At 43.1% G+C, this 25,976-nt stretch overlaps 1 protein-coding gene across 3 annotated transcripts in view; it reads right to left on the bottom strand.

Annotated features, from left to right (window-relative positions):
- The window catches only part of SYCP3 (synaptonemal complex protein 3), a 54,811-nt gene that overhangs the window by 3,768 nt on the left and 25,067 nt on the right, over nt 1–25,976 (bottom strand). For all 3 annotated transcript variants that reach the window (XM_033953314.1, XM_033953313.1, XM_033953312.1), the window contains exons 5-7: nt 18,328–18,445; nt 11,730–11,829; nt 2,204–2,302 (exon numbers count right to left, since the gene is read on the bottom strand). In XM_033953314.1, coding sequence (XP_033809205.1) covers nt 2,204–2,302; nt 11,730–11,829; nt 18,328–18,445 — 317 coding nt within the window. The remainder of the gene's footprint in view (nt 1–2,203; nt 2,303–11,729; nt 11,830–18,327; nt 18,446–25,976) is intronic.

Below are 25,976 nucleotides of genomic sequence, written 5' to 3'. Positions count from 1 at the left end.
CTGCTCTCTTTTTTTTCCTCCTGCACACCTCCATGTCCAGCATTGCTTCTCCTCCATCCTTCTGCCACTTGTAACCTGCTCCAGAGCACCCCCCCCCCTAGGTATATCATTGTTGTGCTACTACTTTTATAGAAGTTTGAAGGTACATGGAGGGTGGGGGGAGGGGAAGTTTGAGACACTAAGCCTTGGGAAGTGGGAGAAGAGATGCTAGATTGTGATTCATTTTATGAGCTGCTATGGAGAATGACCCATACATAAGATACCCCTGGCTTTTAAGGTATTTTGAAGTTAAAATTTTGAGACTAATACATGAGTACATATGGTATATAACAAGAGAGCAAACAAATTGTTATTTGAGCATCAGTGAACAGAACATCAGAGACTAAATCCAAATGAAGTGGAGAAAAAAAGCCCCAAACTTATCCTGGGAGCACCCCAGCCAGTTGAGTTTTCAGGATATTCCTAATGAATATGCATGAGCCAGATTTGCTGGCTTCCTTTATATGCTAATCTCTCTCATGCATATTCATTAGGAATATCTCAAAAACCCAACTGGCTGGGGGGTCCCCTAGAACAGGTTTGAGAACCAATTACTTATAGTGTGTTTTAAGATTGTCATCAATAATATCATTCAAATATAAGGAAGTATTAAAAACACATATAAATAACTACTCCAATAGAATCCTTGATAAACTAGGAGAACAAAGGGTAGAAAAATCTCTTTTTTTCTTGTAGCAGAAACTCTTTGCACACTGCTCTTTCAATGTCTATATAAAAAATCTCATTCTTAGAAAATATTTCAGTTATTCACATACAGTAAAACCTTGGATTGCAAGTAACTTGGTTTGCAAGTGTTTTGCAAGACAAGCAAAACATTTTATTAAATTTTAACTTGATACACAAGCAATGTCTTGCAATACAAGTACATACAGCATACACACATCATAACTGAGCCAATGGTTCTTCTCTCTCTGACGCTGTAGGAGTATAGTGATTGTTCTAAACAAGCAAAGTCTTGCAATACAAGTACATACAGTATACACTTGTCACATCATCACAACTGAGCTGATGGTTTTTCTTTCTGACGCTGCAGAAGTGTACTGACTGTTCTAAATGAGCGAGGTGTTGCAAAACAAGTATGTATAGTATTTTGTATTAAAGTTTTGGGGTTGTGGAATCGTCTGAGTTTCCATTATTTCTTATGGGGAAATTCGCTTTGATATATGAGTGTTTTGGATTACAAATATGCTTCTGGAACGAATTATGCTCGCAAACCAAGGTTTTATTGTATTTGCAAATCTAGAGAAACAAAAAATTCTTTTACAAACTGGCACAAAAATTGAATTTACAAATTGCCAAATAATCATCATGGACAGGAGAAACATCAGACTTGTAACTGTTTAAGAATCATAGAGCTATTCCAGTGCCCACTCCAACTCCAAGTCATATATGCATGTATGGGGAATAATTGAAATATTTTCTAAGAATGAGATTTTTTTATAGATACTATGTGAAGAGTTTCTGCTACAAGGAAAAAGAGCTATATGCTACCTTCAATCTCATAGTTTATCAATCGTATCATTGGCATAAAAAAACTCCACTTCCCTTATCTCAAAATGAAACAGACCGCCACTTTGCATAGAAACTGCTTTTTCAGTTTCGTGGTGTGCTCTCTTCATTCAAAAGTATCAACTTTTCCCAACAGGCTCCCACTCCCCAACAAATAAAAAGGCACCTTAAACTTCTCTTCTGGATTTAATCCACTCTGGAAGAGAAGTTTAAGGCATCTTTTTATTGCGAACTTTCCTGAAATTGCATCAGTGCATGAAATTTTGATTTATTTGATATCCCCTGAGGCAGCCAGCATGGTTGAATGCAAACCTTTGACCCTGATGTACTAAACTACTTCAGAAAAATGCTCTTTTTCCATTTTGTGGTGTTTTACCTGAAGCACATTTTTGTGGAGTGGCTTTGCAAACGTGTCCTTCAGGGCATTAAATATTTTGGCAAAAGGTTTATGAAAATTCATACCTAAGTTCTATGATGCAGCGTTGCTTATTTATGCATGATTTTGCAAAAATCAACATGCCAAAATAGTTTGCAAGCCAATTCTCACAACCAATACAACTCACATTTCTTTAGATTTTATGGTACCTACAGTTCTTTTTAAGTAAATACAAAAATGGCACATTGCATACTGGACCTTTATGAACTGTTCATACAACTGTTTAATTGTTTTCAGTCTCTGACTCTGGACTATCCGTGCCTGCTGGAAAAGCTTTTGCTGTTGTCGAAACATGTTCTGAAATATGAAAAAAGTATATTTCAGTCTTCAATGTAAGAATGCATACCAATTATCATCTAATATAGGATGATTTTTTTTTGCCTTTTTCTCAGCAATCACTTGGAATTTCAACATGAAATTTTAAATCTTTATTTGTTGTTACAATCTATTTAAATATAATCTCATTCCATTGGCCTATAAACATGGTAAAGGAGAAATTAGGTTCTTACCTGCTAATTTTCTCTCTCTTAGTCCCTCCAGACTGGCACAGAAACAGATGGGTTTACATTCCTCTGCCAGCAGATAGGGACTGAGACATTGACTTTTGACTGTAGTATAAGTGGATTGTGCAGTCCCATCTATAATCAGTCTGACGAATAGCCAAGCAGCAACTAACTAAGAACTTAACTGTGAGAAGGAGAATATCAAATAATTGGACAGGAAAAACACTGTTGGATATTGATTAGAATAAGAACCTCCAAAAACATCCCCACAGCTCGCCAGCTAAGCCAGATGAACCAAACGCTGCTGCTCTTATTGAACTCCCCAACAACCCCAACAAAAAGATACTGCAGAAAAAAACGGGCTTTTCGCGAAAAGACACTGAATAAAAATGACAGGGCGGGGTCTGGGCAGGTCTAGAGGGACTAAAAGAAAGAAAATTAGCAGGTAAGAACCTAATTTCTCCTTTTTTAGTGCCCCTCTAGACAGGCACAGAAACGGATGGGACATGCCAAAGCAGTACCTATCATGGGTGGGACCCCCTAAAGTGTTGCTACAAGCACACGCTTACCAGGTCCCGATGCACTTGAACATCCACACGGTAGTGTCACACAAAAGAATGGAGAGAAGACCAAACCACAGACATCCACAGGAGGCACAAGAGAAGCTGTCTGCCCCCGAGTGTAATGAGCTTTGAGAAAATCCAAAACAGGCTTCTTGAGAAGATACGCCAACGCAATAGCCTCCTTGATCCAACATGCAATCGTAGCTTTGGAAACACCGTTCCCCTTATGAGGACCCGCTAAAAGGACAAAAAGACGATCTGACTGATAGAACTCCTGAGTCTGCTGAACATAAGCGCAAAGGATTCTACGGACATCCAATTTACGCAACTGTCTCTGCTTCAAAGAGCCCTCCAGACAACCAAAGACCAGGAGGACAACAGACTGGTTGACATGAAAAGGCGAAACCACCTTCAGCAGAAAGGAGGGAACCAGCCGCTGCATGACCCGCTCCCTAGAGAACTTCAGTAAGGGAGGCCTGCAGTTCAGAAATGCATCTTGCAGAAGTAATGGCCACCAGGAACACCTTAAGAGTAAGGTCCTTCAATGTGAAGGAGCAGAGATGCTCAAAAGGAGGACACACAAGCACAGAAAGAACCAGATTGAGATCCCAGGCTGGAACCAAAAGACGATTTGCCGCTCTCATGAATCAAATCACATCAGGAGAAGAGGCCAAATGTCAACCATGCAACAGACTGTGAAAAGAAGACAAAGCTGCAATCTGAACCCTAAGGAAGCACCAGGCAAGGCCCTGATCCAGGCCATTCTGCAAAAACTCCAAAATGTGAGGCAAAGAAGCACAAAGGGGAACCACACCACGAGCGGAACACTACTCCTCAAAGAGATGCCAAACTCACACCTAAGCCCGACAAGTGGAAAGCCTCCAAGAACCCAAGAGGGTGGAGATCACCTTATCTAAATAACCTTTATTACTTAGACATTCCCTTTCAAGAGCCAAGCTGTAAGACAAAAGGAACCCAGATCAAACATTGGAATGGGACCCTGAGTCAGAAGGTCGGGTGAGAGAGGCAGGGGAAGGGGATCGGCTACAAACCAGATCCGTGTACCACGGGTGCCTGGGCCAGTCTGGGGCCACTAGGATCACGCCTGCATGATGAGCAATGTAAAGAAGGGCTCTGCCCACCAGTGGCCACAGAGGAAAGACATACAGCAGACTGACCATCAGCCAAGGCTGCATCAGAGCATACAGCCCCTTGGCCTGGTAATCCCTGCACTGACTGAAGAACCTGGCGCTTTGGTGTTGATGCTTGTGGCCATCAGGTCCATGACTGTATAATCAACTCGAAGGCTTCTAGACCGAGACACCACATGACGACTGAGGAAGTCCACCTGGATATTGTCTACTCCCGCTATGTGGGAAACTGAGATGTCCAGAATATGAGTCTCTGCCCATTCCATGAGAAGAAACGTCTCTTGCGCTACCAGATGACTCTTGGTTCCCCCCCTAATGATTAATGTAAGCCATCACTGTGGCATTGATCGAGAGAACCAGAACCGACTTGCCCTTCTGCAAAGCCTGGAAAGCTAGTAATGCCAACTGAATGGCTCTGGTCTCCAATACATTAACTCACTTCCTCCGGTGACTAGCTGCCCTGAGCCAAGCGACCGAGACATAGAGCTCCCCAACCGAGAAGGCTGGTGTCCAGGAGAAGCACTGTCCACTGGGGCTGATCTAGACTCACTCCCTGAACCAGACTGGAAGACCATAGTCACCAGCATAGGCTGCGACTAACTAAGGGATGGAAGAGTCCAGATCGTGTGTCTGAGGCAACCATCGCCAAAAACGTGCATACTGAAGAGGGTGCATGTGAATCCAAGACCACCTGACCACTTCCAGGGAGGCCGACATTGACCCCAAGACCTGCAGAAAATCCTGCACCCGAGGACACCGACAATCCATCAGAAAGCGATCTGCAACTGCAACTTGAACATTCGGGCCTCGGAAGGAAGATCCTCCCCAAGCTGGTGTCAAAGAGAACCCCGAGATACTCCAAGTGCTTAGATGGCATCAACTGGCTTTTAGACAAGCTGACCATCACCCATTCCAGCGACTGTTTTTTCAAAGGAAAATCGAACAAATTGAAAATTTCAACAGATTAAATCTTAGAGTATTGAATTTTCCAAAGTCCATAGGAGCTACTCCTAGAGATATGTTTAAAAAATATTTGACCGAAACGTTACCTTTTGGCACAGAAAGCACAGTTACTTACCGTAATAGGTGTTATCTAGGGACAGCAGGCAGATATTCTCTACATATGGGTGACGTCACCAATGGAGCCCCCTAGCGGACGTTTTCGCAAGCAGACTTGCTCGAAGACCTTCAGGCTTGCGCGCGTGCCCCTCCCACCCTGCCCAGGGCATGCGTCTCCTCAGCGTGTCCTCTGTTCAGATAGCAAGCAAAGAAGCCAACCACGGGGAGGTGAGTGGGTTGTGAGAATATCTGCCTGCTGTCCCTGGATAACACCTGTTACGGTAAGTAACTTTGCTTTATCCCAGGACAAGCAGGCAGCATATTCTCTACATATGGGTGACCTCCAAGCTAGCTACAATGGGATGGAGGGAAAGTTGGCAATTTAGGAGAACAGACGCTGCAAAACAGACTGGCCAAAGCGGCCATCACGCCTGGAGAAAGTATCCAGACAGTAATGCGAGGTGAACGTATGAAGCGAGGACCAAGTGGCAGCTTTACAGATTTCTTCGATGGGAGTCGAACGGAGGAAAGCAACAGATGCCGCCATCGCTCTTACCTTGTGGCCCGTGACTCGACCCGGGAGGGAGAGACCAGCCTGAGCGTAACAAAAAGAGATACAAGCGGCCAACCAGTTAGAAATGGTCCGCTTAGAAACAGAGCGACCCAAGTGATTGGGATCGAAAGAGATGAACAGTTGGGGAGCAGTACAGTGAGGAGCGGTGCGCCTCAAGTAGAAGGCCAGCGCACGCTTACAATCAAGAGAATGCAGAGCCGCTTCTCCAGGGTGAGAATGGGGCTTCGGAAAAAAACACAGGAAGAACAATGGATTGGTTGATGTGAAAATCAGAAACAATCTTGGGCAAGAACTTAGGATGGGTGCGGAGTACCACCTTATCATGATGGAAGACAGTGAAAGGGGGGTCCGCATCCAAGGCTTGAAGCTCACTGACCCGACGGGCAGAAGTGAGAGCAATAAGGAACACAACCTTCCAAGTAAGATACTTCAAGTGAGCCCGCGCTAGCGGCTCGAACGGGGGTTTCATCAAATGTGCAAGGACCACGTTAAGATCCCAAACCACTGAGGAGGTTTAAGGGGCAGATGAACGTGGAAAAGTCAGTTCATGAAGCGGGAAACCACAGGATAAACCAAGATAGGCTTCCCGTCAATCGGCTGATGAAAAGCAGCAATGGCAGATAAGTGTAAAAGATAATCCAGGACAGCAGGCAAGGAGGCAGACAGAGGCTCCAGCTGTCGAGTAGCACACCAGGAAGAAAAGCGGGTCCACTTCTGATGGTAACATTGGTGAGTGGACTCCTTCCGAGACGCTTCCAGGACATCCAGGACAGGCTGGGAGAGCTGGAACGAGGGAATTAAGTCTTGAGGAACCGAGCCGTTAAGTGCAGAGACTGGAGGTAGGGATGAAGCAGAGAACCCTGACTCTGCATAAGCAGAGAAGGAAAAATAGGCAGAGGAAGAGGCTCCCTGGAACTGAGTTGCAACAGAAGGGAGAACCAAGGTTGTCGGGGCCACTGAGGAGCTATCAGAATCATGGTGGCACGCGAAGACTTGAGGTTGACGAGAGTCTTCAGAATCAGAGGGAATAGAGGGAATGCATACAGGAACGCATTCGTCCAATCCAGAAGGAAGGCATCCGCCTCGATCCTGAGAGGGGTGTAAACCCTGGAGCAGAAGCGGGGCAACTTGTGATTGAGGGGGGATGCGAACAGATCGACGTCCAGAGTCCCCCAACGAGCAAACACCTGACGCAGGGTCACAGAGTGGAGAGACCACTCGTGAGGCTGCAGAAGACGACTCAACCTGTCCGCCAGATAGTTCCGCTGGCCCTGAATGTAGACAGCACGAATGAATATGTTGCGGCGGACGGCCCAATTCCAGAGCCGCAGCGCCTCCAGGCACAGGGACTTGGAACCCGTGCCCCCCTGCTTGTTGATATAATACATGGCGACCTGGTTGTCCGTGCGAACCAGCACTAAGGTGTGCTAGCCATTTTAACACACACTAAATGCTAACGTGTCCATTATAGTTTATAGACGCGTTAGTGTTTAGTGTGCGCTAAAACGGCTAGCGCGCCTTAGTAAACAGATCACTAAATGTGCACTATTTTTATTAGTTAATTGTTATTAATTATTTTCCAGTGCTCAATATGACTTTCTTTTTTAAGGTTTGACACTTAGGCAGTGTTTCAGTAGCATTTAAGCCACCTTTGAAAAAAAGTAATGCAGATCCTCTTATTCCGAATAACTACTGGCCAGTATCAAACCTGACAAGAACAATACAAAATTGGCTAACACACCTGGTCCTTGGGGAGAAAAAGTCTAAGGAGATGGGGCAAGTCTGTAAATTAGTAAATAATAGACATCAGTATGAGCCCTTCATAAGTGAATAAACGTAGACCTCTGGCTCAGGCAATATCTCACAAGGTGACCAGCACCAGACCGCAGTTTAAATGAGATCATATAGTCCATAAGTGCCAAAAAATACATACAAAATTCAACACACTCCCAGAACCAAATAGACTTTTTTACACCAAGGAGAAGGGGTTAAATGAGCATAATACATACATACTCTCCCTGAAAACACACCTTTAAATAAAAACTTTCCTAATACCTGCAACAATAAATACTATAAATATACTAGACCCTATGGTAAACATATAAGATATAACAATGGCCGGGTGTAAAGTGCGCCAATGCCTCTAAGGCCTCCCCCCAGCTATGCCACTGATTAAACACTTAATATCTTCTTTTTCCCACCCCCAGATCCAAGTCTTTCTCCCTCTCTCTCCCATGTTTCAAGTTTAATATGTATTTGATTAATCGCTTATCTTTTTTTACTAAGCGATGTACAATATAAAATGATAAAAACATATTTAAAACAAATTACAAGGACCGAAGACTTACAAATAAGAGAAACGAGAGGGAAAAGGGTAGAACTACAATAAGATCAAGGAAAGGGGGGAAACAAAAGGGAGGTGATTTCCTTTATGGATACCATTTCCTTGAGGGACTGAGATCAATGCTCGAAAGAATCTTTAAATAAGAAGCATTTCAAAGCTCCCTTGAATTTATCCCTGTTTATTTCCTCTCTGATATGGTAGGGTAGAGAATTCCATGTAAGCAGAGCAGTAACTGGAAACATAGTTGTGCGTCGAGTACTGACCATCTTAAGTGATGGAACGTAGAAAAGATGTTGTGAGGTAGATCTATGGAATCTAGATAAATAATTCTAAAGGAAATACAAAGTGCAAGGTGCTACATGAAATACAAAATATATGGCAAGAATGAGACATAAAGTGCAAATGCAAAAAATCCCACTACAAATACCTAATTAGGGTCATATCATACTAAAAGTGGGAATGCAACCTGTAGCACCATAGAAAACAATATAAATATAAAGTGCAAATACAGGTCCTCGCTAACAATCCATTATTGGGGTCTTGTCATATAAAGTGCAAGTGCAATTCCTCACTGACCATACGTAATGTAAATAATAGCAATTGGAGTTCATGAGCTAAAAAGCACCACAAACACACACACACACACGCACCAAGCTAAAGTGATAAGTAATAAATACCTAACTCTAAATACTAAACACCAACATGGCAGAGCAAATCAGGCCAGTAGAAGGCCACGAAGCAGCGTGTTTAGAGTGCTGCGGCCCCTGCTGGAGTCAGGACATTTGTCGGGACCGCGGGAAGGGGGCGGCAAGGGACTAAGGGAGCCGTCCACACCGCGGGATGGGAGGGAAAGGGGGCTGCTTTGGGGGAGGGGCGTGCTGCGAGGCAGACAGCTTTGCTTGGGGGTGGAAGACAGAAGGGGAGCCACGTAGACACAGTCAGGCAGGAACTGGAGGGGGAGAGGGAAAGGGGGCTGCTTTTGGGGAGGGGTATGCTGCGAGGCAGACAGCTTTGCTTGGGGGGGAAGACAGAAGGGGGGCCACGGAGACACAGTCAGGGAGGAACTGGATGGGGAGAGGGAAAGAGGGCTGCTTTGGAGGAGGGGTGTGATGGGAGGCAGACAGCTTTGCTTGGGGGGGGGGAAGACAGAAGGGGGCCACGGAGAGACAGTCAGGAAGGAACTGGAGGGGGAGAGGGAAAGGGGGCTGCTTTGGAGGAGGGGTGTGCTGGGAGGCAGACAGCTTTGCTTGGGGGGGGGGAAGACAGAAGGGGGGCCACGGAGAGACAGTCAGGAAGGAACTGGAGGGGGAGAGGGAAAGGGGGCTGCTTTGGAGGAGGGGTGTGCTGGGAGGCAGACAGCTTTGCTTGGGGGGGCGGGAAGACAGAAGGGGGGCCACGGAGAGACAGTCAGGGAGGAACTGGAGGGGGAGACGGAAAGGGGGCTGCTTTGGGGGAGGGGTGTGCTGAGAGGCAGACAGCTTTGCTTGGGGGGGCGGGAAGACAGAAGGGGGCCACGGAGAGACAGTCAGGGAGGAACTGGAGGGGGAGAGGGAAAGGGGGCTGCTTTGGGGGAAGGGTGTGCTGGGAGACAGACAGCTTTTCTGGGAGGGGGGGAAGACAGAAGAGGGGCCATGGAGAGACAGTCAGGGAGGAACTGGAGGGGTAGAGGGAAAGGGGGCTGCTTAGGGGGAAGGGTGTGCTGGGAGGCAGACAGCTTTGCTTGGGGGGAGACAGAAGGGGGGACCACGGAGCCACGGAGAGACAGTCAGGGAGGAACTAGAGGGGGAGAGAGAAAGCGGGCTGCTTTGGGGAAGGGGTGTACTGGGAGGCAGACAGCTTTGCTTGGTGGGGGAAGACAGAAGGGGGGACATGGAGAGACAGTCAGGGAGGAACTGGAGGGGGAGAGGGAAAGGGGGCTGCTTTCTAGCACCTGTTAATGTAACGGTCTTTAACACTAGTAAATAAATAAATGTGCTTAGACTTCCAGACTTGTGTGTTTAAAGTCAAGGGTTGAATGGAGAGAGTTAATCCTAAACACCAGAAAGTCACAGGCAAATAATGAATCAGTTTAGTAGCACTCGGCGTCTCACCTCCTGGGGCTCCGGGGTACTGGCTGTAATGGCCATGGGTTGTATGTGTCTAGTTAGTAGTTCGGGGCTTGTGGGCGCTGCCAGTCAAGTTGCAGTGGGCAACAGGAGCCGGGCAACCAGAGCCTTGGCTGCCTTGGTGCTCGCCCCGGTGCCGGACACCTTCCTCCTCCTCTTCACCCGGTAGCCACTTGACTTGCCCGAAATTGATGTTGCGCAGGAGCTGCCGAAAGCGTTGCACTGTCAGCGGGATGTTGTCGCTGTAGAGTGTGAAAAGCACATGCAACTGCCGCCGCTGAGCCAGCAACACTCGCTTCCGGTCTACGGCGGCCAGCTCCAATTCTACACCGTTTCCACCACCAGCCGTGCAACGAGAACCAGGGCGGCAAGATGAGCGTCGACAGCATCAGCCCTGCCCAGCCGCCCATTGTGCTCCTTGGCCACTTGCACCAGGGCCGCCCACCCGACAAAGCGAAGCATCGACCACTCAGGCTGACGCGTTGACCCAATGCACACGCTCAAGCCTGCTTAGCCTTGACCAACCCCGATAGCGTTCCAGGCTGCGCACCAACCCTCTTCCCCGCCCCTACTTCATCGTGAGCAGGGAGGGGTAATTTGCATAGCGTTTGAGGCCGCGCGCCACAAACGCTATGCAAATTACCCCTCTCTGCTTACGGTGAAGGAGTAGGGAAAGGGAAGAGGATTGCCGCGCAGCTTCAATGCTGGTGGTGGGATGGTGCTTGTAGATCTGTGGATGAAAGATGACAGCCGGGCGCTCCCCTAAATTAGCCAGGCGGAGGGCCCGGCTAAAACACACTAGGGAGAACACTGGACTCAACATTTCATTATTTACGATTTCACAATTTGCAAACATTTTCGGGAAGCATGCTACCATGAATTACGAAAACAGACTGTACTTGTATGATGATGTCACAGCTCATTAGTTCTCACTCTGGACTAGGCTGGAGGGATAATAAGAAACAAGCCATTATTTCTAACTACAAGGGGCTGCTGAAAAGTTCTCAGTCCAACCAAGAAGAGAATGATGTGGAGCCATGAAACTTACAAATTATTCCACACTTTTCTTGACACTTTTTGCTTCAATGATATGATACGAAAAGTGTCAAGAAAAGTGTGGAATAACTTGTAAGTTTCATGGCTCCAAATCATTCTCTTCTTGGTTGGACTGAGAATTTTTCAGGGCCCCCTCGTATATTCAAACTGTTTGCCACAGCTAAATGGTATGATAAAGCACAGCAAAGCTAACACCACCACAAAACATATTTGCTATAATCAAGGAAACAATAATAAATATAACTTGTCACAGATCAATTAAGATTAATTCAGTAAAATGAGGCCTTTTGAACCTGAGCATGCAAGGATGCAAAGTATTTGTAGCCAGAATTTGGGTACTAGATATATTTAAGTAGCCAAGTGACTTACAATTAATTTTTCTTCCTGTTCCTCATTTTTTTGCACATCCACTTCCCATTGCTGAAATAACGTCACAAATTGTTGGGAATATTCACTGCTGAGCTTCTGCCTACAAAATAGTATAATTATTAATATTATATTTTCTGCAAAGTTTATAATATGGTATGCTTCCTTAGAAAGCAGTGGGAGTAGAGGTCCCAAGTTTTTAATAGCTTAAAATGAGCTGCAAAATAATCTACTATTAAATTAAATTTATAGACTGAAAGCAAAATTATTATGTTCCAATAAAGCAGACTACTGAAACAATATAATAAAGCCTATTCCACACTTTAATGAGCTAAATGTAAGTCTAAAACAATAGCATCGAATACATAATCCCAATGTATGTGTGATTAGCATTTAATATCAACACTACACAGACTGAGGTGAAGGCATGAATGATCCTGCTAAGAGGCCTAAGCAAAAATGGCTGACATGAAATAGAAAATGAGCAGTAGCAAGAAGCAGCAGGAGTACATGTGAACTGGGAGAGAGCAGGAACAGGGGTCTGCACAAGCTATAAGAGGAGTAGTGGGCTGAGAATAGTGGTGGTTCATACAGACCAAGACATGAGCGGAATCCAGAATCAGTGATCCATTTGAGCAACGGGATAAGCAGTACAACAGGTAGGAGGAGAAGTGGAAAGACTAGAGGGGGGGGGAAATTTTACAACAAAGCAAGAAATGTACAATAACTGCAAAGGTTTACACATTAATTTAGTGAACTGGAGCAAAATTTAAATAAGCTTACTATAAAATGCAGGAAATAAGTGGGGGAAACATGCAGAGCATGGCTGCAGGTTCAGAGTGTGTGAGGGGAGGGGCATTGGTGGGTGTGGCTATGGGTGTACTTGTGTATTGGTATTTGTGTGTTTGAATGCCTGTGTACTTTCTGTTTATCTACTACTACTACTACTATTATTTCTAGAGCACTTCATAGTAACATAGTAGATGACGGCAGATAAAGACCCGAATGGTCCATCCAGTCTGCCCAACTTGATTCAGTTTTTAAAATTTTTCTATTTTTTTCTTCTTAGCTATTTCTGGGCAAGAATCCAAAGCTCTACCCAGTACTATGTTTGGGTTCCAACTGCTGAAGTCTCCGTCAAAACTACCAGACATATGCAGCAATGTAAAGACTCACAAAGGAGAGAGTCTCTGCTCGAATGAGTCACAAAATTAATCAATCAAGACAAACAGGAGATGCACCACCACATGCAGAAACTGCACTTCATTAGTATAAAAACTTCCTCCACATCATCTCCTCTTTTCATATGACTAGAGCTGCTTTCCAGTCCTCTGCCCCCCACTGTGTTTCCATGGGCTGGATTTTACCTACAGCCTCTGATGCAAGTTACAAGGGAAGCAAATCTCCTGAATCCTAAGCACATCTTACAGCACCACCTAAACATGTGAACACTAGTGCCCACCCACTTTGGGCTCAAGTCCATTCAGCAGCAATGGGCTTACTGTAGCTGGTAGGGATCTCCAAGCCCCTACATGCAACAAAAGGGGTCTTTATAGAAATAATATATATAAATGAATAAATTATTGACACATGCCATGATGCAAATTATTGTATTACTGAAACATACCATGATACATTTAGAAATATAAGATATAAAGGGGCCATATGGCTTCCGCATATGGCACGTGGCCATTGAGATACATCCCACTTGTCTAGAATGTCTCACCTACAACATTATAACATTTTTTAGGTGCAACATAGTTTGCAGGATAATGCCGCAATCTCAGGGGGTTTGGTTTACAGTCTCCTGCAGGTGGAGGTGGCAAGCCTGTACAGTCTTTCCTCTTGTTAATTAGGGCAAAGCAAAGGAAGCGCTGATGGGAGGCCCAAATCAGAATATGAAGATAGGCCTCTGTTAGGTCAAGAGAAATCAGAAATTCCCCAGGCTGAGCAGCGAGAATCATGGACTTCAGGGTCTCCATGCAAAAAGACAGAACACAGTAATGCGGCAGAGTGAATTCACGGGCGGACAAGGCTGAAGCAGCCTGTTAGAGTGCTGCCGGCCCGACGCTGCTTAGAGAGGTAAGTAGGGCTCATGGCCGGGTTCCAATGGGAGGGAGGGAAGGAAGGATGGGGATTCGGCTGCGTGGCAGGTGCTTGGTGAGGGGAGGAAGTGCTCGCTCAAGGGTTCTGCTGCACAAGGGATGGGAGGAAGGGAAGCTGGGCAAGGGTCCTGCTGCACGAGGGATGGGAGGGAGGGAGGGTAGGATAGAAGCTGGGCAAGGGTCCTGCTGCACTAGGGATGGGAGGGGAGGAAAGATGCTGCACATGTGAGGAAAAGAAAGGAAAGAGGAAGAATTGGGATAAAGGAGAGGAAGGGAGATATGATCATGCACATACCCCGAAAATAAGACCTAGTGTCTTTTTTGGGCCTAAAATTAATATAAGACACTGTTTTATTTTCAGGGAAACACGGTATGTAGAAAAACATTAGCAAAACTAACCAAATACGTATAGCATAAAACTCTCTTGTATTAATTACACATCATTCCAACAGAAAGAGATACTGTATATATTTGAATATAAACTGACCCAAATATAAACTGAGATAACCTCTTCCCCCCATAAAAGGAGGAAAAAACGTTGATTCAAATATAATCTGGGGAGTTTATATTCAAGTGTCCTGTCAGGCTCTACACCCAGCCCCCCTCCTTCATTCCCTCCCCATACAGGCTCTGCACTCTGTCCCTCCTCTCTTTCTCTGCCTTGGCAGACTGCACCATCTCCTCTCTCTCCCAATGCCTCCACCAGGCCTGTCTTATGCTCTGGTGGGCCAGGACAGGAGTGATCCCTCCCACCTCCTGTCCCAGCTGACTCTAACTCTCACTTTCCTCCCGCATCCCTGATTAGTAAAATGTGTATCTTTAAAATCTCTAGTGGTCCAGCAATGAACCAGGATAGAAGTGATCTTCCTATGCTCCTGCCCTGTGCAGAGCTGCTCCCTAAATGGCTGCCCTGAGCCACAGATCACAGTCCCTAATATACTCAAAAAAAATTTCCACTTCTTTAGCAAAAAACAATTTCAAAAACAGTCTGCAAAGTACTTAGCTTAGAATCATTGGAGGCCTTATAGTCATCCGTCTAACTCCATTGGGCATTCTCTCAACTAGTAGAAGAACTCCTCAGATGCTAGTTCACACCACTAAAGAAGGGGAATTTTTGCTTCGACCTTGACAAGGGCCACTTGTTTCATGTAAAAATGCTACATCAGGAGGACAGTTGTCTGTTCCACCTTCTGATGTGAAACAAGTGGCCCTTGTCGAGGTTGAAGGAAAAAACCCTTTCTGTAGTGTTGTGAACTAGCAACAAGTTCTTCTACTAGTTGAGAAAATGATGAATGGAGTTAGACAGGCAACTATGAGGCCTCTGATGAGCCTAAGGTAAGTACTTTGCTGTTTTTTTAAATTCTTGGTTTTCGCTTAAGAAGTGGGGATTTTTTTGAGTATATTAGAGACTGCAATGTGCACTTTTTTTTCACTATTTTTGTTCTCTTTAGTTTGGATAGGAATACACTTGCTTGTTGATGTAACATTGGGGGTTTTTTGGGAACAGAATTTTTTCCCAGAGTGGTTTTACTCTGCTCCTGTTTTCCCTGATGTTCTTTTTTTTTTTTTGTACTTTAACTTTATTGAGTTTAAATTATATGATAACACAATCATAATGAATAAAACAGTATCCACCTTACAGTACATAACATAAAAGAATATAAGGAAAATTTTAACATTCTTTTTACTGTTAATTAGTCCACAAATAATGAGGGAGAAGTATCACAAATCGGAGACTAATTAATTAATCCAGCAAATCATAAGAAATTTAGGCTGACTGAAGTGGACCCAATTAACTAACTTGGAACATTTTATTGGTTACAAATAGGGGTACTTGCACACATCACCTCCTTATCTAATATAAACCTCGATAACTGTGCAGATTCAAAAAAGATATATTTAGCTCCCCTATAATTAACTAAGCATTTACAGGGGTATCTCAAAATAAATGTAGCTCCAATTTTTAACACCTGTGGTCTCAAGAGCAAAACTGTTTCCTTTTTTTTTGAGTTATCCTAGAAACATCTGGATACATTCTTATTTTTTGATTCAAAAACAAAACATCTTTATATTTAAAAAACAACTTCAAAAGCCATTCTCTATCTGAATCTAATGCTAATTGTACAAAAAGTGTGGCAACCATTAATTCCTCTGATTCTGACTTCTCTAATAAGTTTGTTAAGTCCAATACATCTATTACTGGTTCTTGCTTGTCCTCCGGAGTCTTCTTCTTTCCCAAGGGAATATAATATATTTTTGAAATTGGTGGAAAGGAACTCTGTGGGACTTTTAGAATCTCCGAAAGATACCGTTTAAACATATCAAGAGCTGTAGTGGATATTAACTTTGGAAAATTAATCAGTCTCAAATTTTGTCTCCGTACTACATTTTCAAGAACCTCCATCTTGAAATTGATATTATCATTATCCCTCATAAGGAGCTGATTTTGTGCTCCCAATATTTCCAACTTTTTTTCCTGCTCAAGTGATTTTTTCTCAATGTTCACCATAACTTCCAATTTTCTTTCATGTTCTAATGATTTTTCCTCCAATTTGCCCACTTTTTTTTGCAATTTTAAAGTCTCAGAAAGTATCCCTGCAGAATGAGTAGACAGAGTTTGCAATTGATTTCCCAGGGAAATCTGTAATGTTGAGATTGCCTCCCAAATTGAGTTTAAATCCACCACTGAAGGCTTTTCTAGAGGAGCTAGGAAACATTTAATATCCAAATCTTTAAGTTGCTCAGTACCTGTTTGAGAATTTAAAGGTAATGGTGATTCTTGCCGTTCCTCTATTTTCCCCAAGACCTCCTGCGTTGGAAATGCTGTAGACATTCTCCGGGCTGCCAGTTCTTCATTTTCCTCCTCCTCACAGCTCCCGGAAGTTACCGCCACGCTCTCTTCACTCTCCTCACCCTGCAAACACAGTTGAGGGAGTGGCTGCGCCGGCGTGTCTCGTTCCTCCGGAGAGAAGCTGACCGCCTCAAAAGAGGTGGAAGGGCTTTCCGAAACGCCCCCACCTTGCACCGAGGACTCTCTCACCGGATCACGTTGGGCCCGGCGTTCGACGAACGCATCCATAGGGCCAGGTAATTGCTGTGACTCGGGTTCAATAGGAAAAACCCGAGTTTTGGACTTGCGCTTCACCATTATTAGGAGGATAGGCTCAGGAGCGTTCAGCCAAACGACTTCAGTCCGCCATCTTAATTGACTCCTCCCCCCGTCTCCATATGATCGATGTTCTTTGATATGAAGTCAATGATAGTATTGGGACTCCTGTTTGTAGTAACACTATGTTAATTCTAGTAATAAGTGTCTACTGAGCTTTGAGGATTTTGAGATTATTTAGTGAAGTAAGATTGATGTGTATGTTTTCCCTTTCCAACTCAAAGAGATAATTCAAACACTATGAGCCAGATTCTGTAAACAGTGCTTAAATCAGCAGCTGCCTCTAAAAGTAGTACCAGCCACGTGTCAATCACACTTAGGTGCCATTTAAAGAATCACGGTTAACGGCACCTATCTGAAAACTTAGGTGTCTGCAATGTAGACCAGAGTTTTACTGGCCTACATTTCAGGTACCTAAGTTTTTTTGAGAATCACATCTAACAGCACCTAAGGTCAGCTTCACCCACCCCTGCTTACTTTTACCTTAAGTGCTGTTAGACGCCTCCTTAGAAGCAATTACGACACCTACCTTCATAGGCATCTAACAGCACCCACTTTTTAAAATGAGTTTTTAATTGTTTTTTAATGGCACATCAATTATCTAACAATTAAAATCAATTAAAGCAATTAAGATAGGCAGTTGTACGGCGCCTACCACTTATGGTACCATTTATGAATCTGGTCCTATTTATTTAGTGGTTAGAGGCAGAAATGTTTGTCCCTTGTTATTAATGTTTGTATCAAAAGTATTTTTCCTTTTCTGTCTACTTGCTATTAATCTGGTTCTTTTTAAAGATGTATTTGACTGTTAGTAAGCTAGATTAGGAGCCTTTAATTGATTTTATTTTGACTTATTTCAAGTCTTCCGCTTTTACCCTCCCTGTTGTTTTTTTCCTTATTTATCTTATTTACTATCAACAATTGTATTTCTTTCCCCATTTTTTCCCTTTTGTTCTGTCTGGTTCGTCAAAATTGTTTGCTCTGTTCCCCCTGACATTTGTAATTTTACTTTTTGTGCATCGCTTAGAACTTTGAATAAGCGATTAATCAAATTTTAATAAACTTGAAACTTCTTCTATACTCCATACGAGTTTAATGCAATTTTTTTTTCTTCACATTAGTTTTAAACAATATAGAAATTAGTTTAAAACGCTATAGAAATTTAAAAAATAAATAAATAAATAAAATAAAATGCATTGGATTAAATGCAGTAACAATCTACACTTATAAATATCTCAAACCTTGACCCCTTGAATGGCTAGACTATGCCTATAACTGACATATATGAATGCATCTATACATACTCATGTTTACAGTATAAAAAGCTTACCTTTGTTCTTGTTGTGTCTTCCATATGTGTTCAATTTTTTGATTACTGGTTTTTAAAGAAGCCTTAGTATACATTTCCAATCTTTTTCTCTTTGCCAGTAGAGCCTTACTAATATCAGCTGTATTTGAAAGGAATGCATGACAAACTCCATTTTAACAGTTTAAAATCCATGAAATTAGTTTTTCTTCCTTCAATGGGCCAATTTCAAGAACATTACAAGTATTAGCAAAAATGATGATGTAACATAACTCTGAGAATGTTACAGTCAACCAGAACACTGGTTCAAATGGAAGCATGCTTCCATTCATTGATGAACTGTACATACTGGAGGTGTGCAAATGTTATATCTGCATTAGAATGTCTGTAAATCACTCCCTTAATAGCTAATACCAGACTGTCAATCTAATTAATATCCATCACAATTCATATAATACCCTTTAATAAAACTCATTTTTCTTGGATCCTCAGTAGGCCTCTATGAACAAAATGTCTGCATGCTCAAACTGCAGCCAAACTTTCCGTAGGTCCAATATTTTATGTGTATTTTTTTATCTTGAAATTCACTTTTCTATATCAGTAATATCCCCCATCGGTGGTCTTATTCGTGTATTTATCTTGCAAGCTGTTCTGATAATTCGCAATTAGGACTAGCCCCCCAACATGAATTCATGTTTCAGATATCTTCTTTAGGGTAGAGGCATAACTCTGAATTCATACTCTGCAAACACTACATAAGGATATCATTTCAGATGAACTAATTCACTCTTTTAAAGCACAAGCTTGATTCAAACATTCTATAGATAAACAATAGAGAAGATGTTACCATTGCATATGAAAAGAATCCATTCTCACTCTCCTGCCACATACCTAGCAGCATTCCAGAAATCCTGTGAAGGTGTCTGATGTCAAACGTATTTAAAAGTAAAAACATCATGCATATAAATAACCCCACCCTTTAGAGGAGATTCTCTCATTTAATTCCTCCAGGGCTACAGTATTGAGATGGAAAATCCAGCGCTGCGCCTTTAAATTTAAAAGATTTTCAGAATTACTATCCTCCTACCCTACCATATCAATAAATGTGACATTTCATGTCACTTAAGTGTGACCCATTAGAGTCCAGTGTTTTACTAAAGGCACTTTATGTGTATGTACTCTAGATGTATGCTCAATAAGAAATGTCTTTATAGAGCGTATCGTCTGCCCTATCACATGGGCACTGGATTAAATAGATGACATGAGATAGTGTCACATGAAGTTACAGTGCAAGAAAAGATCATGTCTCCAGTGCTCAGATACCGTTGAGTTAACAACTTCCCCTATATTGGTAGTCTATTGGTATGCAAACATCAGTTGATCAGAAAAAACCTCTGTCAATTGCATAATATGCCAGTGGTGTAAAATAATCTGGGTAGAAAGAGGGTTAGATTTCTGCACACAAATCAAACCAAAATCAGTTTCCTTATGTTCATCTTGTAAAAGAAGTTCACGCTGGGCATATTTAGCTCTCATATGAGCTGATTTAATCACTTGCCACAGATAACCATGGCAAAGAAATCTATTCAAGAGATCCTTAGCAAGATGTTTGTATTCATCCATCGAGAAGCATACTCTTCAAAGAGGTAGAAATTGACAAATAGGGAGACTTGCATGGAAACAGAAAAGATGAAAACTATGGAACCATAAAAATATGTTTCTGTCTGTTTTTTTACAGTACAACATAGTTTGTAATGTTTTGTTCTTAAGGATCTGTAGGTCCAAAAAGGTAATACGCTTCTGATCATATGTGGCTTTAAATTGAATACAGGGTCCAATGTATTTAGTCACAGGATAAATATCCTCTAATTTGTCTCAGAAGAAGTCCAGATGAAAAAATATCATTAAGAAATTGTCTCCAAAGAACCACATGATGAAATTGGTCAGCCACATAAATCTGTTGTTGCTCTAAACCTTGGTGCGTCAGATATCATTTGATTTTCAGTCTTTCATGCAGCTTGCATTTTAAAGCAACTATAAAAATATTACACAGAAAGGCCCATATTCTATAAATGGTGCCTTAACCTAGGCCTAAGTTAAGTCCAAAATGCCATTTAAAAGTGGGCTTAAGAGAAATTAAAAGGAGCTTACTAGCGCCTAAAAAAACAGCACTGGAATTGCGCCTCCAGAGGCACCTACCATAACTAGTCTTGAAGTCCGTTACATTAACGGGTACTAGAATATATGTCTGTCAGTCTTTCTTCCTTTCTGTCTGTCTCCCTGGCCCCCTTTCTCTGTCTTTCTGTCCCTCTCCCTGCCCCTGTGTCTTTCTTCCTTTCTTTCTGTCTCCCTCCCTCCTGCTGTCTGTCATTTTTTCCCTGCATTTCCCTGTGCAGCAGCAACAGCATTTCCCTCCTCCCCCATTTCCCTGTGCCACGATGTGGCCTGCTCCTTTTGGCCCCTCCCCCTTCCCTTCCCGCGGTCTAGCCTGCTCCAAGGGCCCCCCTTCCCTTATTGCATTCCTCGCAGGCAGGCCCAGTTTCTCCCTGCACGTTACCTTTTTTCATTCTGTTGCCCTCCCTCACGTGGCTGGCTGGCTGCCTGCCTGCCTGGTCCCGTTGAGCGGCTCACGGCTGGAGTCTTTTTTGTCTGCGCTTCCCTGCCCGCCCCGCGGTCTGGCCTGCTCCGGGCGAATTTTTTTTTAAGTTTAAAGGTGTCGCAGCGGCTCCTCTCAGTCCCCGCCAGCGTCAGAAGCCTTCTCCAACACTGGTGCGGCTCGTGAGACGAGCCAACACTGTGATCTTGTGGGGAGCAGGGAGTCCAGCGCTGGTGGCCAGTCCTGCTGGCGAGTGTAGGTAGGTGCTATAAGGCTGGGGACTCGTGCATGCGCACTCCTGCCACCACAGACCTACTGATCATGGATCAGAGATCACGGAACACGCAGGTAAGAGTGCGCATGCGCGTCTAGGGTTTTATTATATTAGATACATGCTTATTTGATGTTCATCTTTCACTCTCACAGTCTTTTATATATTTTGTTGTTCCAAGGTATAGTCTTGTGTTATAGTTTTCATTTTATTTTCATAAACAGTTCTGTGGATATTCTAGTAAGCGGCTTGCTTTATAGTTTTATTATATTATTTTAATTGTTTTTATATACGTACATGTTTTATTGTTTGATAGATACTTGATTCAACTCCTGATAAAGGCTTTGTGTTAGCTAGTGTTGAGTCTGGGCATGAATTTAAGAACATAAGAACATAAGAAGTTGCCTCCGCTGAGGCAGACCCTAGGTCCATCCTGCTCAGCAGTCCGCTCCCGCGGCGGCCCATCAGGCCCATTGCCTGAGCAATGGTCTATACCTATCCATACCCCTCAATCCCTTTTTCTTCTAGGAATCTATCCAAACCTTCTTTGAAACCATTTAATGTTTTCTTGTCTACAACAGCCTCTGGAAGCGCGTTCCATGTATCCACCACCCTCTGAGTGAAAAAGAACTTCCTAGCGTTTGTTCTAAACCTGTCCCCTTTCAATTTCTCCGAGTGCCCCCTTGTACTTGTGGCGCCCCTTAATTTGAAAAATCTGCCCCTGTTTACTTTTTCTATGCCCTTCAGGATCTTGAAGGTTTCTATCATGTCTCCTCTAAGTCTTCGCTTCTCCAGGGAGAAAAGTCCCAACTGCTTCAATCTTTCAGTATATGGGAGATTTTCCATTCCCTTTATCAGTCTAGTTGCTCTTCTTTGTACTCCCTCAAGTACCGCCATGTCTTTCTTGAGGTACGGTGACCAGTACTGGACGCAGTACTCCAGATGCGGCCGCACCATTGCACGATACAGCGGCATGATGACTTCTTTCGTCCTGGTTGTAATACAACTTCCATAATAAGAGCTGCTTGAACTAATTGGACTTTGTCCCTTTCGTGTGCCTATTTTGATTCCCATTTCATTGCTCCATAAAGACAAGTCTTAATGAGCATAAGTCTAGAATACATACAGATATGAAACCTTTAGTAAAGCACTGGAATCTAATTGGTCACACTTTAAGAGACTTTAAATGGCACATTATTGGTATGGGACGAGTATGGTAGGAAGGTGGTAATTCTTAAATTTAAAAGAGCAGCTCTGGATTTTTCAGATCCATACGCTAGCCCCAGAGGGATTAAACTAAGAAATTGATTGGATAGCTCTTATGGGACTCTTCTCCAAAGGGTGGGGTTATTTGTAAGCAGGATGTTTTTACCTTTAAATACGTTTGTCGTCAGCTGCCTTCACAGAAATCTCTAGAATGCTGCTGGGTGTGTGGCAGGAGAGTAAGAATGGATTCTTTTCAAATACAAGATTATTGATCTATAGAATGTTTGGATCAAGCTTGTACTTTAAAGACTGAATTAGTTTATCTACTGTAAAATGGAATCCTCATTTAGTTTAATGTGTTTGCAAATGAGTTGGATAACCTGAATTACCTGGTGGAGAAATACCTTGTGTATGTTGGACACTATAGCCATTTTAACACATATTTTCTCACAGTCTACGCAGCCTTTCTTTACAAGCTAACCAGATGGAACAGCATGTACTTTGCTAATCTATGAAAATGATACTCCTGCTGGCCTAATTCCTAAGGAGGATACTTCTCCAAGGTTCGGTGGTCATTGTTCACTTGTACTGAGCTGTTATCAGTGCCGTATGACATATGCAAGGCACCCTGTGAAGCCATAAACCACCCATAACAAGTAACAACCCCTGAAGGATGAAGGGGGAGCAGGGATGTGGGGGCCTGGTGCCTGTCTCTAAAGCAAGCCATGGGATCCAGGCATGGCCAGGATGCTGGAATGTCACCCTTGCATCTTTGTTTCCATTTGCGGCATAAGACTGCTTACAAGGACACCATCCTGAAGACATACAGTGTTGTATAACGAATAAATCAGCCTCAGCAAGGTGATAAGGATTCAAGATATGGACAAAAGAAGTTCCCGAAGTGCCCTCTGTTTCTGGACTGTTAGGGCCCCTCTCATGGAGGAGGAAGTGAGAGGCGTGGACTGGGGGGGGGGGAATAGTTAGGTATACATTCTTTGTATCATTAGGGAGTCATATGACCAGAGTTCGGGGATGAGCCTTTTGAAACAAAGCAAGAATTTATCTGTATAAAAGACAATGCATCACAAGTAGGGCCAGAGAGATTTACCTGCTTATGCCTGGAGGGTGTGCTAGCCCCCTGCTCGGCATATGAGTGTAAGTGTTACTCTCCATTGCATATTCTGAACTGACAATATATATATTTCTTGCTGTTATGACTCCGCTGCTATAAACTTGTGTTACCATTTTACTAATAATAAAAATATTGTCTGTTTTAGAAAATACAATGCCGTCTTGTAGTCATTCCAAAGAGGTCAGCAAAGCAGCTTTTTTACCTCACAAAGTATGAATTCAGAGCTGTGCTCAACCCTGAAAAAAATATTTGAAACGTGAATTCATGTTGGGAGCGGTAGCCCTAATTGAGAGTCTTCAGAAAAGCTTACAAGATAAGTACATGAATAATAACCTGATGGAGGATATTACTGTATTGATATAGAAAAGTGAATTCCAAGATAAAAAATATATAAATTATTGGACCAATGAAGAGTTTGGCTGCAATATGGTTATGCAAACATTTTGCTCATAGAAGCCTGCTGAGGATCCAAGAAAAATGAGTTTTATTAGGGAGACTGACTGTATGTAATTTGATCAATGCACTAGAATGTCTGGCAGACAATATCAAAATACTTCCTAAATCAACCTAGATACAAATTTTGCAATACAGAATAAGTTCTCTCCAATTATTCAGCTGTTATGCAGCTCAATCATTTTGTAGAATTAACATTCAATTGACTAAAATATCTGTGAATGTGCCCTTTTGACCTTGGGTATAAAAGGCCCAAATCAAGAGCATCTATACCTTGTTATAAGGATTCTACTTACAGTGGCCCAAGCAAATACAGATTATGGGGGTAATAATAAAAAAAATACCCGTCTAAAAAGTGTCCTAAATGGCTACTTGGACGATCGTCCAAGTACCCATAACCAAAGCTGGTTTTTAGACGTATCTAAAACCAACTTAGGCCTTTCCCCTGCCTCTAAACGCACAGAGAGAAAAGAGGTGTGTTTAGAGGAGGGGAAAGGGCGGGCGGTGGGCGGGAGATGGGCCGACCTACACCTAGCCATATAACAGGTATAACCAATACAGTTTAGTCGGCACTTAGACCTTTTTCACTTAGACGAAATAAAACCAGGTCTAAGTGCCGAAAAACGGACCGCTGAGCTGATGGCCGTTGGCGCCATCAGTTCAGCGGCCCGGCAACCTAACCATCGCGGCAGGAGAGATGCCTCATCTCCCCTACCGCAATGCCATCACTCCTCTACCCGAACTGCTGCGACCCGCGGCAGTTCCGGTAGAGGAGTGATGGCATCGCGGTAGGGGAGATGAGGCATCTCTCCTGCCGCGATGGATCACTCCCCCCCCACAAACAACATTGGGGCAAGAGGGAGGCCAAGCCCTCTTGCCCCGTTGAAGCCGCGACCCCCCGACTCGATTGGGCCAGGAGGCCTTTTATAGTGGAGAGTTATTTAGAAATGGTGCCTATCTAAGCCATATTTTATAAAGATAAATAAGTGTCTACTTCCTTTATAAAATACTAGTGTAAGTTGCCTTTCACATACCTACTTTGCAGGTGTGGACATTAGAGCTGGTGTAAATGTCTGTGCCTATATTTTGCAAGTTTCTACCTACCTGCAAAGCACATGCCTTGATGCCAAAACATATACTTTTTATGAAGTTGATATTTACATATGGTAATGACTTCATAAAATTATCTCCTTACAGTCCAGAGTAAAGAGGTTCTTCTTCCACTGTTGCTTATAAGGTTTAAGATAGAAGGTAAGCAGTACTGTTTCCTCAGAGAATCGTTAAGCTCTGGAACGCTTTGTCAGAGGTTGTGGTAAGAGCGGATAGCATAGCTGGTTTTAAAAAGGGTTTGGACAATTTCTTGGAGGAAAAGTCCATAGTCTGTTATTGAGAAAGACATGGGGCAATAGTTATATCACAGTAGCTATTCTCCGAGTGAAAAAATATTTCCTTCTATTGGTTTTAAAAGTATTTCCCCGTAACTTCATCGCGGGGAGATATGATTAAAGTCTACAAAATCCTGAGTGGTGTAGAACGGGTAAAAAGGGATCAATTTTTTACTCAATCAAAATTTTCAAAGATTAGAGGACACTAAAAATTATAGGGAAATACTTTTAAAACCAATAGAAGCAAATATTTTTCCACTTAGAGAATAGTTAAGCTCTGGAACATGTTGCCAGAGGATATGGTAAGAGCGGTTAACATAGCTGGTTTATAAAAAGGTTTGGACAAGTTCCTGGAAGAAAAGTCCATAGTCTGCTATTGAGACACATGAGGGAAGCCACTGCTTGCCCTGGATCATTAGCATGGAATGTTGCTTCTATTTGGGTTTTTACCGGGTACTTGTGACCTGGATTGGCCTCTGTGAAGACAGGATACTAGGCGAAACGGAGCACTGATCTGACTCAGTAAATCTATTCTTATATTCTTATGGCTAGAACATCCTGTGCAAGACAAGATGAAAATGGGCACATGGAGCAGTATAGAGGTCATTTACAATTTTCTTTGATGGCCTT

Source organism: Geotrypetes seraphini, chromosome 7, assembly GCF_902459505.1.
Source record: "Geotrypetes seraphini chromosome 7, aGeoSer1.1, whole genome shotgun sequence".
NCBI lineage: Eukaryota > Metazoa > Chordata > Amphibia > Gymnophiona > Dermophiidae > Geotrypetes > Geotrypetes seraphini.
This window is presented reverse-complemented; position numbering and strand designations above follow the sequence as displayed.